Raw genomic sequence first — 19,206 nt, 5'->3', positions numbered from 1 at the left:
TCGCAATTCACATTATTCAAATAACGTGATCCGTTATGTTCCCTCCTTTTCCCTCATCTCACAACGGAGTTTCCCTCCCTTTTAAATCTCCTATCCTCATCTTTTACCAAAATTACTCCTTCGTCCTCGTTTTTTTATAATTATAAGATTATATCAATCTTTTCACTAATGTTAATTACTAATTTACGAATATTAGTTAATGAAAAGAGGAAAAGGAAATCTTGCATCAAAAACTCTTATTTTCATATTTCGAGAAATGTTTGTTTAAATTTTCCAAAAACAAACTTAATCTTTTTATATTCCTTAAAAATGCACAATTATTAACACAAATTATATATAAAAACATGAATAAAAACCTATTTTTATCTTCAAATTTTTTGTTTGTATAAATTTGGTTCATCAGAAAATAAAAAACTTGAAATAGTCACAAAAATATCAAAGGTATGTCGAATTAGTCATTTTTGTATTTTTATAATTATATATAGGAACTACTTTGACTCACATTTATGATATTTGACTAGTAGTATAGACTTTTATTTGTCATGATCAAATTGTACATGTAAAAATTTATAAGGAACAATATCAAATCTAAAAATAAAATAATTGGCAATTCATATATTTGTTTATGGAATAGTTATTTTTAATTAAATTACTCATTTTACAAAGCGGAACTTTATTACTAAAAATAATATTATATTAAAAAGTTTCAGTTATGTCTGATCGAAAAAAATTGAATTAAATATCAACAATGTGTTGATCTAGTAATGCAACTAGATCTTTAAAATGAAGAAAAGTTAAACAGTTCGATTATTGAAACGACACTTATTGGGAGGGACAATCATACAATCTGAAATGAATTAATTTTTTACCTATAAAGTGACAATCATTAGTAGTATAAAAAATATAAATAAATATGAATACATAGCTACTTAAAATTATAAATAACTTTATTCAATTGATATTAATTCTTTCCCAAATTAAAGTCATAAAGACATAAAGTATGCATAACCTTTCCTCTTTTTTCCTTTAAAAACATAAAAATAAAAATGAATATATAACAACTTAAAATTATAAATAACTTTATTCAATTAATATTAATCCTTTTCCAAATTAAATTCATAAAGTATATATGTATAATCTTTCCTCTTTCTTCCTTTAGAAAGTATGAGTGTAAAAGTTTGGTTCAGTTAGGTTTTTTATATATTACCAAACCGAACATAAAAATATGGTTAAGTTGAACTTAATTAATCACAAGTTTAACTATAGGAACCGAACCGAATTGCTTTTAAAAAATTTGGTTCAGTTCTGTTATACGGTTTTTCCTATTTTTTTATAAAAAAATCTTACATTAATTCAAAGTTTAAGATAAATTTATAAGAGACATTGTTTGCCCATAAAAAAATATTAAAAAGGCGAATGAATACATATATATAATAATACAACTACTATTATAATATATATATATATATATATATATAAAAAAGTTTACAATTCACAACTAGTAGAATATATAACATGTATAACAATTTGTAATATAAGTTAGTTTAAAAGTCAATACTATAAAAGTTAGAAGATAAATTCTAAATCATTAAGACACTAAAAAAATAATTTAGTAAGTAATAACGTATATAACACTATCATAATAACGATTTACTAAAATATGTAACACTACAATTCACACAAAATTGGTTCAAGAATTTAAAGAACACTTCAACATCATTCCGTAGTATTTATTTCTTTAATATACATTTCGGTTCTAACAGTTGATAAAGTTCTAAAACCATAGACTGAACTGAACATAAGTCGTTCATTAAAAAATAACCAAACTGAAATACAAAACTGAATCGAATCATAATTTGTGTTTTGATTGGATTCGGTTCTACCGGTTTCACAGTTTAAATTGGAACCATTTAGCAGCTGGTTAGAAATCATGTCCTTTTTTCTTTAAAGAAATGTTGAACGAAGAAGGACAAAATGGTATTTACACCACGTGAAGTTGGTTATATAAATCTACCTCTACGGGGATTCAGAGTCCAAAACTCCCTCACTTGCCATTCCCCTCTCAAAAACACTTTCCTCTCATCTTCTATCACTAACGTATTCATTCCTTCTTCATCTTCTCCCAATTTTCTCCAATGGAAGACCAACACAACAGAGAACTCGACCTTCTACCTTCACCACACTCCCGCGCCGCCGCCGATTCCTCCCTTCTACGGCTGCGATCATCAACAACGACAACGGAAACTGGACCCTCGCTGGACCTACAGCTATCGATCAGCGTCGATCCGACGGCGGTGGTGGAAGCGATGAAGTGGGAGGCGGCGGAGGAAATCAGGCTGGCGGCGACGGAGAAGGCGTACGCGGAAAGAGTGAAGGAACTGACGCGGAGGGAGATGGAGATGGCGCAGTTGGAGTTCTCGAGAGCGAGGGAAATGTGGGAGATGGCGAGGGAAGAGGTTGAACGTGCTGAGAGGATGAGAGAAATGGCTACTAGGAAACTTGATTCAACTTGCATGGAAATCACTTGCCATTCTTGCAGCCAAAGATTCAGGCCAGCTTAATTCATTCATAATCATCTTAATTTCTTTCCCAACGTTGGGTTGCTAATTTTAAGTTATGCCATTTTTTCTTATTTCTAACCTATGATTAATTAATGAACCAACTCAAATAAATTAATGTCACTTCCCTTGTCCTTTGTTTTGTAAATGAATATTAAGGACTTGAGTACTCTTTCAAATTGCTATTATTGTGGAGATTGTTAATTTGATTCTAAATATTGTGATTATGATAATTAATGTAAATTATGGTCATTGATGTCTAAATAAATTTGCAATTTAATAATATTTTTAAATTCAATGGCATCTATTATAAGTCAAGTATAATTTAATGTGGTTACAATGGGAAGTAGCCTATCATTAAATCTGCAAATGTTAATACAATCCACAATTTAAATCACTTGAGAAGTAACCTATCATTAAATTTAATTCATATTATTTAAAATAGTGATAATGGTTTATATTTGAATTATATCAATTAAGACCTTTTAAAAAAATTATAAATCATGAGATCTAACCACATGGTAAGGGCAACCTCCTCTAAATAAATTCAAGTTGAATAAGATAACAAATTAAAGATAATTAGAAATCAGATATATGATTAAGTATAATAATCTCATATCAATTTTAGTGTTTTATAGGCTTTGTTTGGGAGTGTAATTTTGGAGTGTAAGAAATGACTTTAGAAAGTTTTCTCCTTATTTAAGAGTTTGATGAAAGAGATGTGAATGTTTAATGTATTTAGTTTTATAGTTTCTTAATTTGAGGTTTTTATGGAGACAAAATGTCAAAATACTTACATATTTTTAATAAAAATATATAATTATATATTATTGTCTATTACTAATTGTTATTTACATTTTTAAAAGAGAAATAAAAAATATTCTAACATTATTATTAGTTTATCCTCTCCATCTGACTTTCATATTATCGAATAAGTGAGGTGATTATCTTCCTTTTCTCTTCCCTTCATCCCCTTCCTAGCCCGTTGATTTCTCTAATTCCCTTTCTCTCATAACTCGTAGATATACCCTCAGTTAAGGGTGACAAAATTATCCATAATCTAAGATCCATCTGTTATAACTAATAGATTTAAATGAATATAATTCAATGAATACTATTAATAATGAATGGATTCAAATCCATCTATTATATCCAATGTATACTTATGAGTATATCAATTTGGATGGATACCCAATCCATCCAAAAAAATAAAAATAAATTTTTTTTCCTAATTAATTCAATATTAATATAAAAATTTTCTCTCACATTTCTAACAGCATAATTTCATACATATTATAAAAGTTAAAAATTGCAATTATGATTTTAAAAAGTGATTTTAGAAAGTGTATATAAAAAAGTATAAACAATTTTGACCTTAGTGCTTTACCCCAACATCTTAGAGTAAGAAAACATTTTCTCAGAACCACACACCTTAACGCAAAGTGTAAATATATCATTTTGGTTATTGACTAATGTGATAATATAATTACAAAATAAAATATTTCAGGAAGATAGACTGTTGCATAAAATTTGTGAAAGTCTCAATTAAATTGCACCAAAGATTCTTGCCAATAAGAATGCTTATAAATTTTTTTCACAAATTCATCATTTTAAAAGTGCTTATTAAAAAAGCACTTTTTAAAAGTGCTTATTAAAAAAGCACTTTTTAAAAGTGTTTGTTAATTTTTTTTAAAAAAATTGTTTTTAAAAAAAATCACTTTTTAAAAGTATTTTTTTTTTAAAAAATAAAAATGTTTTTAAAATAAATTTTTTTAAAATACTTTTTTCCTTTAAATAATACTTTACTAAAAGTGTTTTGTTCAAATAAATAGAAAAATGGGTTGGATATACATCCAACCCATTAAAATTGATATATAAATATGATGGATGGATTAAAATCTATTAAATATGGCTGGATTGAAATTCATTAAATATAATTATATTTGATAATTTAAAAATATAATGTAATAGATTTATATGAATTGATGAATAATTTTTGATTTATTGATTAAGATCCAAATTCTTCCATACACATCTAATTCCTGAGTGTTGTGGAGGTAGACTTTTAGAAGTTTGCAATAACTTGTCACGATGCTTGTCCGCATGGTTTATCTTCAATTAATTTATTGAGTGAGCTGGTTTATAAAGTACTCTGCCATGTGTTTCGTACGTATATCATTCTATCTACTTACTTATGTTTTGCTTTTAAAGATGTGTTTGGGATAATAGACAAAACAATTCAGAAATTTATTTGGTTGGTACACCTTGACTGAATTATTATAGTTTTGGTATACCTTTTAAAAACTTGATTATCAAGTTTGTTATTTTTTTATCCTAAATCAAACAAGACTCGACAACCACTTTGGAGTGTTTATAAAATATACATAGTTTTTTTTTTTTTTAATTTCTTACTCCAAACTCGGCAATAGGAGAGTTTTTGCTTCAATTCATATTTTATTATACTCGACATTCATAATGGAGTTTTTCATTTTTTTCCTGAACTAAATTCGTCAACTTCACAGGAGTTTCTTGTTTTTTTACCCCTCTCTCTCATCTCCAACCTTAATTTCCTCATTTTCTCCTGTTTCCCCACTTTGTCAATTCATCTCTTTCATTTGCAGGATGTGCATGTTGAGCTTCTCTCCTTCCTCATAATCTTGTTTTCTTGGTTTTTTATGTTCAACTAACAAATCTGTTCCTCCCGTTATCCTCAACTAACTTCTTGGTTTTTAGTTTTACTTCTACAATATGTTTTTATGTTATTTTAGGGATTCTTTGTAGACAAGTTTATAGTCTCATTAGTCTTTTTCTACTTTGACGTTTTCACTTTATCTCTTCCCCTTGTTTTTTTTTCCTGTAGTGGGAAACATACTTTTTTTTGCTGTAATTTTGTATTAATTTATGAGCTTTAAACCCTTTTTCTCTCCTTAAGAGTAAGAATTGTCTCTTTACCAAACTTTTGATCATCTCCTTGAAGAGGTAAATAAGGAAAAGTTGAAGGAAAATAAGAGTTTGTAATTATATGCTTTTTGTATAATAAACTCCACTGAAGTTGACAACTTTAGTTTAGGGAAAAAGAAAAACTACACTGTGAGTGCCGAGTATAATAATATATAATAAAATATGAATGGAAGGAAACTTCACTCTCATTGTCGAGTTTGGAGTGAGAAATTTAAAAAAAAATGTAAAACTCCGTTCTAATTGCAGAAATTAAAAAAAGATGTATATTTTGTAAACACTCCAACGTGTTTGTTGAGTCTTGTTTGATTTAGGAAAAAATAACAAACTTGACAATCAGGTTGCCGAATTTTAAAAAAGTACACTAGTTTCGTAATAAATTTAAAATGTACATCAAAATTGCAATAATTTAGTTAAGGTGCACTAACCAAGTAAATTTGCCCAGAACAATTAATACACACGCCAGCAAGGTGCCATGGGGGATGAAGATCAGATGGACTTTGATTAGGCTATTTTTTTGTGAACTATGTTAATTTTTCCTTCAAAATGGATGAACGGGAATCCAGAATTGAAGGATTAATAGTACTGGTACAGTAGTACCCATGTTGTGTAGTTTTCAAGAATTTGTTTGGTATATATTTCAGGATTGCAACCATGATAACATCACCACTTCTGCGGATATATGATTGAGATTTTTTTTGGTTATATGAAGGAATTCTCCTGACCATATGGCTAAGAAACTAATTATTTTCGATGTGTGTAGTCGTTCCTTGTAATAAATATCATTCCTAGAAATTGAACATTTAATCTCTTGGTCATTCCAAAGATCAATAAATTTTACACTATCAAACAAACACTTTGTTGGTATATATAATTGAGATTGTCAAAGTATAGAGACAATCCTCATCCCTCAATCAAATTCATCACATTACTGTCCATTCTATCATTTTTCATCTTTTCTTTTATTTATTTATTCAACCATTCCTCTTCTGCACATCAGCACAGTAGTACTATTGGCCTTATGTTCCTGCATGATCAAACATAGCTTATATTAATTAACCTCGTAATTACTCACTATTCAGTAATATTCTGCCTCACATATATAGTATTGAAACTGAAACTGATCACAAATGAATGTACTAGATGCCTCTTCGTGAGTCAGCAAAGTTATATATGGTGAAACAAGAGAGGCCCGAATTGGGAACTTCGATGACGTAGAACAAATGAATCAAAACAAAAAACACAGTGTAGCATCAACCACAAGAGTTAGCATAGCTGTATCCACAGAGCAGTATGATCCAACAGTGGTTTGATGCTTTTCAAAAATGTTGCAAGATTGGTATTAGCTTGGTTTGTCAGAAACCCTCTAAAGAACAAATAAGGCTCGGATCATACAGTTAAAGAAACTAAGAAAGTGTCAAGGGTGTGGTACAATAATACGAGAATGAGCCACACTCCAATAATACAGTAGGCACCTTCATTCTATTATGAACTGAGAAAAAAAATTATATAGTGGGGCAGATCATAGACTTTGCCCAAAAGTAAGTTATTGATTCTATTATGAACCGAGAAAAAAAAATATATATATAGTGGTTAGACTGCATTTATTGTAATTATGGAGTAATGTGCTGATTCAAAGAGGACTAATGTATAATTTAAAATCTACTTGATTCAAAGGAACAATGATCCTCTCCAAACAAATACATGTTTTTCCTTTATTTTTAATGTAATAATGTCATTTTATTATAATTAGAAGGGTAAATGTATAATTGGAAATTGTGTTTTTCTTTGTTTTTTGATGCATTTGTCTCTTTATTAAAGGAGAGTATGGTAACTCGATTTAAAAAGTAATGATGTTTATATTATTTTGTTGAATTGGCTTACTAACCATCAATGGTCTTATCTACCTACAGCATATACCTAAACTTGCTTCAAAAGAGTTTTTGAATGCTGCCCTTTTATTAAATGATCGATGCTTCAAATCATCAGAAAAGGATGGGAAACAATCAAAAGATGGTTTCCCAAATAAAATGAGTAGTAGTCAATGGTATTTATTCTTTCAAAGACTTCAATATCAACCCCAGAAAAGCAATAATGGTTTGTGTGAATTTGAACTTAGTTAAAACACTTCATTATCCAATAGCTTGTAATGACCCACTCATCTAGTTTTTGCTAATTATTATAATAATGAAATAGTTTATATTTTTTAAACTTGTTAAAGGATCCTACTTTTAACCCTTCTACTGTATTGGGTTATAGCACTCCTTTGCATTTTTTCTTAGCAAAAAAAATACATTGCATTACCAAATCACGCACCAATGTCATGAATCATGAATCGTACCCCGATATATATGAAAAGCTGAATCATGGTTACATTGTCTTTCATATTTATTGGGTTACAATCATAAAAATGCTAGAACAATCAATCAATTTCATTCAGAAAGTCTAGAGCATCATAAAGATGTAGGACATTCTTTACCAATTCATCAAATTTGTCATCATGACAAAACCTTAACATTTGTCTTTTCAGGTTGTCCTCATATAATTGTCAACTGATACTATTTTCTTACTGGTATTGTGGAGAATCATATATGTATACATCTGATGGTTACATGCATGAACCCACCAGAGATTGTATGCATGTATTTAATTATTTCATAGTTAATGTGTGGGACAAGGAAATCTTCACCATAGCATCGCAGGGATATGCAGTTCACTGTATACAACACCAACACTAATGATTAGTAAATTTCTAAGAGTTAATGAGTGTGTTTCATAACTAGTTAAAAAAGTAGCTTAAGGCTAAAAATGTTTATGGATGAAAATTTATGAATTATCTAACTTATTAAATTAAGAGGGTAATATATATGTTTTTGTAAGTATAAATATTTATATTCACTCGGTACATTATGTATTATTTATTTAAATTACTTTTTTTTTGAAAAGTCAATAATTAACTAACATGAATGGTGGATGATACACTAACAATATATAAAACTCATACATTATCAATTTATGATTCATCTAACTCATTAAATTAAAATTATTTGTAATATTAATTAATAAAGTATATGGTAAATATAAAATAATTGATAAGCTCTAACTTATAAATTATAGATCACTCTAATTCACTTATCAATTCAGCATTTGTAAGATGAATTAATTATAAGTCCCTGGAAAGTTTGGCAAGCACACACAATATCATGATAATTTCCTTTAAATGAAACTACTTTAGTTAGTAGAAAGAATAAAATCTAGCTAGATAGGTCAATTTAATTGAAGGTTACGTAGGCTTGCAATGAATTCATATGCTACAATTCAAATTTGTAAAGTACTAGTACTACTTTGGAAAGGATATATGAACAAAAATAATAAATGAATGTTCATCTTGTCATGTGAAGATTCAGGTTCAGCAAAGATGATATAAGGTACTCACTGACATAAAGGAGGAAAAGATTTCCAAAAATGAGGGAACTGTTTTCCCTCTCTTTCTAGGCTGGGAAGAAAATAAGGAAAAATATAGAATGGAATTATCAAGTTTGTTCAATCAAATCACTTAGCCAAACATGTAAAAAAGGTAGGTAGCTTTTGGAAGTATATGAAAATTCAGATCCTGTTAGACCAAAACTCATGTAGAGTCACACACCATGTGAGATTTTGGTGCACACTTCCCGAAATTGGACTTGCAAGTACTTGCTCTCATGATGCTTAATTATGAAATCCTGGATGAAAGAGTTCAGTTATGATGCATGTTCTAGGGAAAGTCATACATATATAGTATTTGAGCTAGAACCCTCCGTTATTATTTTTTGGTTTCCTACAAGTATTTTTGTACTTGAGGCAATCCTGTCCGAGTCGGGAACATCCACAGGTATGTGGGACTAACTCTCCCAACGAGCATTTTTTCCATCCACAAGACTCGAACTCAAGTTCTTGCTTAAGGGAATCAAGCATGAACCAACGTAAAAAGAAGTCTGAACCTATAATATACCGAAATGAGAATAATTAATATGAATTATTTTATCTTATTGGAATGGTTAAAATTAAAAGAAGTAATCATGTAAAAAATAATTAATTTTTAATCATAATTATTTATGTATAGTTGTAAAACAATCCAAATTGGTCTCTCTTAATTAAGTCATTCCCTTTATATCTTAAAGATTCTCACTTTAATATTATTTATTATAGCATGATAAATTTCTCCTATATTATTCATTTACTCTTATAACAGTATGCATGTAGTGAGTGTGAAGGTAAGTTTCATGATGACGATGGAATCGGTAAAAATGGAACTAAATAAAAGAATGTACAGTAAAAAGAAGTCTGAACCTATAATATGCCAAAATCTATAGCTATAGCTATATTCTCTCAATTGAGAGGCATGTATATGATTCTCACCTTCACTTTAATAGTAAAATTAAATTTCATTATAATTAAAATGATATATATGTTATTAAAAATTAAATTTTCCTTTATTTTTTAAAGATTTATCTCTTAATTAATAGAGATGATTTTAATTTGTAGTTTAGTGACGACATGTTAGCACCCATCACTCAATTAAATTATGATAACATTTAAGATCATACTCTACACACATCTGCATATTGCATTTTAAAATGAATACCACAGTTTACTCATAAATGTGTAACTCTTGATTGAATTAAGGCTTTACTATTTAGATATTTTATCACTAATTTGCAAAACAAGAATTGAAAAATAGAACTGAACTTAAAATTAAATGTTTCAATGGAGCTTGTCTTTCTACTTGCCAAATTAACAACAACAAAAATATTAGCTTTTTGATATGATGTAATGTAGTTTTTGATAAATCATGGGGGTTTTTCTTTTCATTTTTACATAACTTGTGGTCTATATCTAGAAACTGACCAACTAAACATTAATCTGGTGATGTAAGATTTTGTTAGATCCCTAGAATAACCAAACAATGCCAAAGTGACAACTTCACTAATGTGTGGAAGACTAATTCATTAAAGAACCAATTCAATAAATAAATATTATATTTCAAATAGAAAAATAGGATATTACATAATTTGAGAACATTAATATCATATTTTGATGATTGAGTATAGCCAATAGTTCCTTGCTTCAAAGATTAACGTTAGTTTGTGGTTCCTTCAAGATGCTCAATAATGTTACATTGTTTTCTATCTATGACTATGATGCTTCACCTGGTGAAAGATACTCTCCCAAAGTCTATCAACTTAATTGACTTTAATCTTAACAAAAAAACTTGGAAAATATTGACCAAGTTAAAAAATGGAAAATGAGTACGTTGCTCTTAGGATGGCAAAAAAATCCGTACATATGGGTACCCGTGGATAAAACTCATATGGACATGGGTACAGGTCACAAATGGGTATCCACATATTTTACAAACGAGTTTTTAAAAATATTCGTAGTACATACGGACGGATATGAGTATGATGGAACTCATGTCTGCATGTATCCATTATTTATATGATCACTATATTATCTTTAATTAAAATAAAAAATACATTATCCTATCATTTATTACACTATGTACATCTTTTCTTTTTTACTTTGTTTATATTTTTTTACTCTGTTTACATCTTTTATTCATTTTGGTAGTGAAACACCCTACAAATATTATTACATGTGTAGAAACACATAGGTCTTTCAAAGAAAATATATATATTTTGTTAAGGAAATGAGAACAATAAATCACACAAATAGAAAACAACAACAGATTTAGCATTTTTCCAAATATTCAATCAGAAAACACAAATATAATTAAGTTTCATCTTATTTAAAACATAATAGAAGTATGAAGTTAGAAGTTCATTTATAATATAGGAAACTCGTAGGTACCTTTTGTACCCCGAGTAATCGGAAATACCTGCGAAAACCCCACATGCGGGTACCTGTATAAGTACGGGCGGGTATAGGTAATGCTCTCCTCTTTTGAAACAGGTAGCGGGTAGTTACTACCCGTGCACGCCCATGCCTGTTGTCATCCCTAGGTCAACTTGTTCCTATGAAAATGATCAATCATTTGGGCCAAAGCCATTTTCACTGGAACCAAGGGTGGAAGATGGTGGGGGCAACTACACCCTTGAATTTTTGTTTTTTAAAATTTATTATATTATTTCTCTAAAAAAAATTCAAATATTTTTTTTATTTTATATAATTTATATGGTCCTTCTAAAAGTTATAGGTAATAAATCAAGTTGTCTTGTAAGTATAATTATTGATATTGCTGTTAGATATTTTATGGAACGGTAAGCGTACTGTATCGTCCAAGTATTAAAATCCGGTAAAGTATCGGGATATCGTCCTCAGGGAGCCGAGTAGATTTACACTAATTCCTACAAGAATTAGTTGAACAACTATTTACACGAATTTGTTTGATACTTTGATAATAGTTTTGTAATAATGTTAAATTAAAATAAAAGATTAACTGTAAATTTAAAAGAGTTGGGATCGAAATTCATCATCTTCCTTTTGACATCCATAGATTCAATTACAAGCAACTTGCGAAGTTACTGATTCTGATGCACATTTTCGGCAATTCATTTACATTGATTCCTTGAATGTAAAATCCTTAGATAATCACTAAATTACCAATTCCTTGACTAATTGACTTATTAACTAGCATTAAAAATAATGTAAAAGCAATTCATACATCATTATCCATTCATGAAATAATGATGTATGAAGGAAGATAATCCAAATCAGGTGTCAAATTTAACTTTCCAATTAAACTTGAACCCAAGAACAAGAACTCAGTAGCTAATTAAACTTATGCGTTAAGAACGAGATAAACTTCCCAAAATCAAATAACAATCACATTAGAATTGAATACAGGAGTACAAGGTAAGAAGATTACATTTCAAATCCCAACAACGAAGAACTAGTCCCTCATCCTTGCCATCACAACACTCTGATCATGAGAAATACAAGAAATTCTGGATCTAAAGTCGTTCCCAGACTTCTCTCTTCCTCTCTAGTGTTTCTCTCTCTAAAATCGTTTGAAAAAGCTTGGATAATGGTTGGCTAACCCTCTTTGCTGCCCAGAACTGCCTATATCAAGTTCCAACGGCCACTCTCTCGCTCAAGCTAAGGATTCTCGCTTGAGCGAGAGAAAAAGTCCCTTCCTCGTTTAAACACCTCGCTTGGGCGAGGGGTGTTAGTATTTTCTGATGATTTTCTTCTGAATTATAGCATGAGCGACCATTTCATTGTTTGGGTGAAGCATGTGTTGTTCAGAAACTCATTCTTCTCTTTTTTTCTCCTTTGTTCATCATTCCTAAACCGGTAAACAATAAAACACGAGTAATTTCCTAAACAATATAAGATTAGCTAAGTTATTGGGAATTGTATGTAATGACAACATAAATATGCGCTAAGTGTCCTAAAAGCATATAAATTTCCTTAACAATTTGGCACTTAACAATTGCTTATAATATTATTATTTTATAATTATTTTACACATATGAAATAGATTATGAGATCACAAATTGTCTTTGTCAAACTTTGCTGCAATAGTTCTAAAGTCGTATGAATTTTTATATATCATTTGATATTGATAACATCTATTTTTGTGCAAAAAATTTATCATATGAATTTTACCGAGAAGAGAAAATTAATTTTATATGTCAATTTCAACATTTTATTGTTGATATCATTAGTTATTCATGTTTGAAAAACTCTTATTAATTTCTTAATTAAGTACAACTTTGACAATACGACAAAAGTGAATACATATTATATATTTGATTGAGTTATATAAGGAAAGTGGATGCATAGCATACTATAGAGATATTATTTTATGCAACCAAGGCAACCAAACAAAATCATGTAGTAAGATAAAAGATGAATTTCTTATAGACAAAGAAAATGGTGAGTTTTAAGTATTTAAAAGAATCAAGAACAATACTTTAAATGAATGTACATGTTCTTTAATTTTTAATTATTGTTATTTAAAATTAATATGTAATTTTGACATTTTAAAACAATTATATATATTTCTTTATATTTTGTATTACTCCATATTTATCTTCATTATAAATTGTAATTAAATATTGTAATCCCTCCTAAACTTTATGTCAAGATTCGCCACTGATTAAAACAGTATCAACTAGGCCCCATATCTATATGCTAATTACTGAGTTAGTGATTCATGTGATCCCATTAGCAAGAAACATACTCAAATATCAAATAGTAATGATATATCCTCATACTAGAAGTGTCAAAACGGGCTACCCGGACGGGTTCGAGCTAGCCCACGTCGGGCTAGGACTAAACCGTGCTGGACTAAAAAGCTCAAATACAATTTATGTATATCAAATTGTAGCCCAAACCCGCCCTAAGCAGGTTGTGGGTTGCGGTGGGCCGACTCGCATAAACTAAAAAATATGTATTTAAATTTTAACATAATTAGTCTATTTAAAAAATATACATCATTTGATATTAATCTGTAATTTTTTTAACACAATTATTATGCCAAATGCAACCAAACTAATAGATCTAATGCCTTGTGTTTGTGTTAAGACGTGATGTCAAGTCCAAATATATGATTTTTAACATAACTCTTTTACTAAATCTGTCATTTCTATTGGACACTTACTCTCTAACACCGTAAAAATATTATATTTTATATATTTTTTAACAACACTTTCATTGTGAACTATTATATTAAATTTGGTTGTGTGAAGTTCTCTTTGATAAACAATTATGTTGTTTTTTAGTTTTGTTGTAAAACTATTTTATTTATTATGTTATTGTTGTAGAAGTTAAATTTAATTAAATGCACAATTAAGAAAAGAAAATTGAAATCTATATACTATAATGTATTCTCATTTGCTTTGATACATTATTTTATTATTGGGCTTAAAATGATATTTCATAAAATAGGAAAAATAATATAGTGTTTAACTTTATAACATTATTGTAATTTATAAATATTATGTTTAGACACTACTTTATTTTTTATTCAAAGTTAATAATAGAATATTTATTGTCAATTTTTTATTATAAGTTGTTTTATAAATTTTCACCTATGCTTATTACTAAGGCAAATGTCACAAAAAAGATTAAAAATATATAAGGAAAATGGGTAGCCCGAACCCGCCCAAGAAAGCTCGGCCCGAGCCCAGAATTAATATAACTTGGATTCTATAAAATGTGTCTAAAACGATACCCAAGCCCCATAAATTTCCGGGCTTTGGTAGGCCGGCCCGACTGGGCCCGTCCGTTTTGACACCTCTACCTCATACTAATCCTCTTATCCACAAAACATGTCACATGAAAACTAATCATCAACAAATAAAGTATCATTTTTGAAATATGTCACTTTATTGTGGATAGAAGAATTAGTAGGAGGATTTAGTATTAAGATATATCATTTTTCAATATTAGATAATGTGTGGTGTATCCCATCCTAATTCATTAGTAAAAATGTCAAGTTATGGAATTTTTTTAAATCAATTAATTTTAAAAATTGAGAAAAAAAATGTATACACTAATTGTATAAAATATTTTTACACTATTACTATATTATCCATTTCATATTTAATTAATATTAACTTTTAAATAAAAGAAATATAAGTGAATGGTCAATGATGTACTTACAAAAATATAAATTAGTGACGGCTAAGACAACTTCCTTATTGGATGCATAGAAAAATTAAGGGAATGAATGGGAAGAGTAGGAATGACAACAGGACAGGTCGGGGTCGGGGTCGGGTTTGCATATATCCAAACCCGAACCTAAAATTTAAAACCCGAACCCGAACTCAACGGGGTTGAAAATAAAAATACTATCTCGAACCCGTCAGGTTTCGGGTAACCCGAACTCGAAAAAAACCCCGAAAATTATAAAGTATTAAAGAAAGTATGATATTATTTTCGTGTAATTTTTCTAAAATTTCTATTTTCTCTTGTATTATTTCATTTCTTTTATGTTTGAAGATCTTATAGTATATAAAGTAAAATTAGAAATTAAAAACAATGAACACATGATAGAAATTTCAATTTTAAATTGAATTACATTACTGCGGGACAGATTCGGGTTAGGGTCTTTGCTATACCAAACCCGAACCCGAACCTGAAATTTAAACCCGGGTAAACCCGAACCCAATCACATCGGGTATTCCCCAATAAATTTGGGTTCGATTCAGGTGAGTACTCACGGGTTCGGTTTTTATTGCCATCCCTAGGGAAGAGCACGCTACAACTTCATGGCCTCATGAGTAAGGAATTTAATTTAATTCATTTTTTTTACTTTAAAATCATTCAAAATTATATTATTTTAACTTACTCATCAATATTCGCAGGCTGCATGTTAGACCGTTTTAAAACGGGCATGACATACCATTTTATACATCAAGACAATATGGACATACCCACATCCGCTTCAATTTTTGCGGACATTTTGGGCAGGAGCAAAATGGTCTGGGTGGCCCATTTTACCATCTCTAATTTTGATTGTCGTTGTAACAATCACCCTATTGCAATTCTTGTTGTCTGATGTGAGCATGATATGGTTGTCATCATTGTCACTATCGTAAATTCACAACCACTCATAACTATTATTATTATCATCATTGTCGCTATCACAAATTCACAACCACCCATAACTATCATTATTATTACTAGCGTGTTGGCAGTCACTCCGTGTCTGCCGACCTGCATTCTTACTTTTTAGTATTAAACAATTAATTTTATATATTTTAGTTTAGAAAATTATATCATATTTTTTATACATAATATTATAATTTTTTAATAAAAAATATAAAAATGAATTCTGATAATATTAAAAAGTGCATCAGTAGTTTGATATATTTAGTGGATGTAACTTCTTCTAACCTTCATTTATATTTTTTATTGTATGAGAAAATATTGCAATAACTATTACTTGTAAAAGCAAAATAGATAAGTGAAAATTATGTCATGTAAATAGTTATAATGTATTTTGACTTTATATAAAATATAGATTATGTACGAACGATTTACTAAGACAAAAATGATATACTTAAAATTATAAACTTATTATTTGAACAAAAATAACAAGCCCTGGAAGTAATTTTGGAGATTGAGCAAGTGCATGGAGATCAACCATGATTGGTATCATTTTATGTAATGATGCTTTTTATAACGACCAAATAAAAAATAAACATGTAACTTCAATGAAATAAAGAAAGAGCACTAAAGCAAAGAGCTATAATACAAAAGGAGTTGCATTTCTCATTCCAATTCGATGGGTGATGTTCCTCGCTATCTAATAAATGGGTCGGGTAGGTGAAAGTCCTTTCTCCCAAGTATGAATCAATGGAAAAAATTGGCATATTTGATGCTACTATGAGCACCATGTACGATATTGTTCAAATTCAAGACTTTCTATACGTGAGGGAAGGAAATGAGAAAATATTGGTGAGTAAGAGCATTCATACTCATTAATTAGTCATGAACTCCACAAAATTGCATAATTGGATCCCACAACATTTATACACTTGTGTTAGTTGAGCCTCATTCATGTAACCATCAAAACTTCTATAAATGGACCTAATATCTACCTCATTTATATTTCAACTTAATATACTAAAAATATAAGTAAAGTAAAACTCATATTTTTATTTACATTTATATTTTTGCTTAATATAATTGTGGTATAAATTATGCAATTCCTCCTACAATTACCAAGAATGCAACATGAGAAGATAGCTTGATCTTTTTCTTTCCAACGCAAATACATTGAATCTGAATCTACCTTGTTAATCAAATGATCATCACTAGAAAGAAATTGAAGAGGAATATCCATACCAAGAATAAACCTCATGACAAGAGGATGTGAGAGTAGCAAGCATGAAATGATGCCAAACAAGGAAGTTTTTTTCAATGAGTTTCATGGAAAGCCATGATTTACAACAGAGAAGGAGACGACAGAGAAGGACTGTGAAGTCCCAAGGAGTTATAGTAGCCATGGAAGCGTGATACAATGTAAGCATAAAGTAAGAGAGAGTAGGTGAGAAGAAGTGTCTCAATTTTATTATTATGAGAAAAATTAGGAGATCAATATTAATAGAAGGTTGGACACCCCACACCCTTGTATATCCCAAACCTTTCCACCTTAGTTCATATAACTAAAATCTAAGTGGTTATTACACTTCTCACTATTCTTTAGGAGAGAAAAAACCATTAATATAGTATAACTCAAACTCTAAGTGTTATGTTCTCCAGTCATGTTAAACCGTATGCCGGTTAAATCAGACATATCTGCTTATATTTATTTATATATATATATATAAACCTATAACAAAAAAATTCAAATAGGTAGATACTCAAATTTCTTAGTTCATATAACTAAAATCTAAGTGGTTATTACACTTCTCACTATTCTTTAGGAGAGAAAAAACCATTAATATAGTATAACTCAAACTCTAAGTGTTATGTTCTCCAGTCATGTTAAACCGTATGCCGGTTAAATCAGACATATCTGCTTATATTTATTTATATATATATATATATAAACCTATAACAAAAAAATTCAAATAGGTAGATACTCAAATTTATAAGTCATATTCATAATCTAGTCAAAATTCACATAAACAAACAACTTTAAGTCTTTAACAAATTCAAAGTCTAAATTACAAAACATATATCAATCCAAAAGTATCATTGAGATTACACAAATGTCACTGAGATTACACACAAATGTTAGGAACCAAAAAGTGTAATCTAAGTATGTCTTGGAAGTATGTGTCTTGCAGTGTTGAGAAGAGTTGGAAAGATGAGTCACCTTGTAATGAGTTTTTAGTTTTTAAGTTTTTAAGTTTTTTTCTAAAAAAAAATGTATAAACCGGCCGGTTTTGATACTTTGCCAGTTCAACATCTGTAATGTACCGGTTAGGGGTCCAGTTCGCCGATTTTCCAGTTAAACTGGCCGGTACGTACGGTCCATACCATGTATTATTTGAGTATTAATATGTTATCTTACTAAATTTTCATACAAATATTTATACCTATAACAAAGTGATACGTGTAAATTGTAAATTGATCATTAATAGAGAAAACTTGTATAGAAACATATATAACACGTGATACGTGTACTTTTGTTTTTTTACACAATCATTAATAATTACATTTTAATTAAAATAAAATGTTTAATGTGTTGTCAAAATTTTATAGAATGTCTTCACATACAAACATCTTCATGTAAATCTTTCTCTCGTTAATAAATAAAGTATCAACTTATGACATATGCCACTTTATTGTGTATAGGAGGATTTAATATGAAAATGTATCATTTTCCATTTTATTTATTTGCTATTTTGTTATATTTAATTTATTAGTTTATAATTATTTATTGACAAGATAATTAAATATGTAAATACTAGAATTTTAGTAAAATTATTAGTAATTTATAATTATTTATATTATTATCTATATAATATGGTAAAGTTGTTACTAATTAATTAATTATATATATATTTATAATTACTAGTAGGTGTTTTAGTATGATATAGTTAATATAATTTAGTAAATTTAGAAGAGTTAGAATGACCAGTAAAATATCATAATTTTGTAGAAATTATTTGAGGCAACTCTTTAAAAACTAGTTTTCAAATATTACAATCTCTTTTTTAAAAGATAATATTCTACCTCAGAAATTAGAAATTTGTGTTGCCTAACAATATCAAAGTTGCACCGT

The 19,206-nt window shown here is 29.0% G+C and overlaps 1 protein-coding gene across 1 annotated transcript; it reads left to right on the top strand.

Moving 5' to 3' along the window:
• LOC109343220 (protein indeterminate-domain 16-like) lies at nucleotides 2,046-2,698 on the top strand. The gene has a single exon (XM_019581418.1). The coding sequence runs from the start codon at nucleotides 2,136-2,138 to the stop codon at nucleotides 2,559-2,561; it is 426 nt and encodes a 141-aa protein (XP_019436963.1). The 5' UTR covers nucleotides 2,046-2,135; the 3' UTR covers nucleotides 2,562-2,698.

Source organism: Lupinus angustifolius, chromosome LG01 (genome assembly GCF_001865875.1).
Source record: "Lupinus angustifolius cultivar Tanjil chromosome LG01, LupAngTanjil_v1.0, whole genome shotgun sequence".
NCBI classification, from domain to species: Eukaryota; Viridiplantae; Streptophyta; class Magnoliopsida; order Fabales; family Fabaceae; genus Lupinus; species Lupinus angustifolius.
Note: the sequence above shows the minus strand (reverse complement) of the source record. Positions and strands in the feature narration are given on the sequence as shown.

Coding starts and splice junctions, on each gene's coding strand:
- LOC109343220 (XM_019581418.1), top strand. CDS start 2,136: ATGGAAGACCAACACAACAGAGAACTCGACCTTCTACCTTCACCACAC.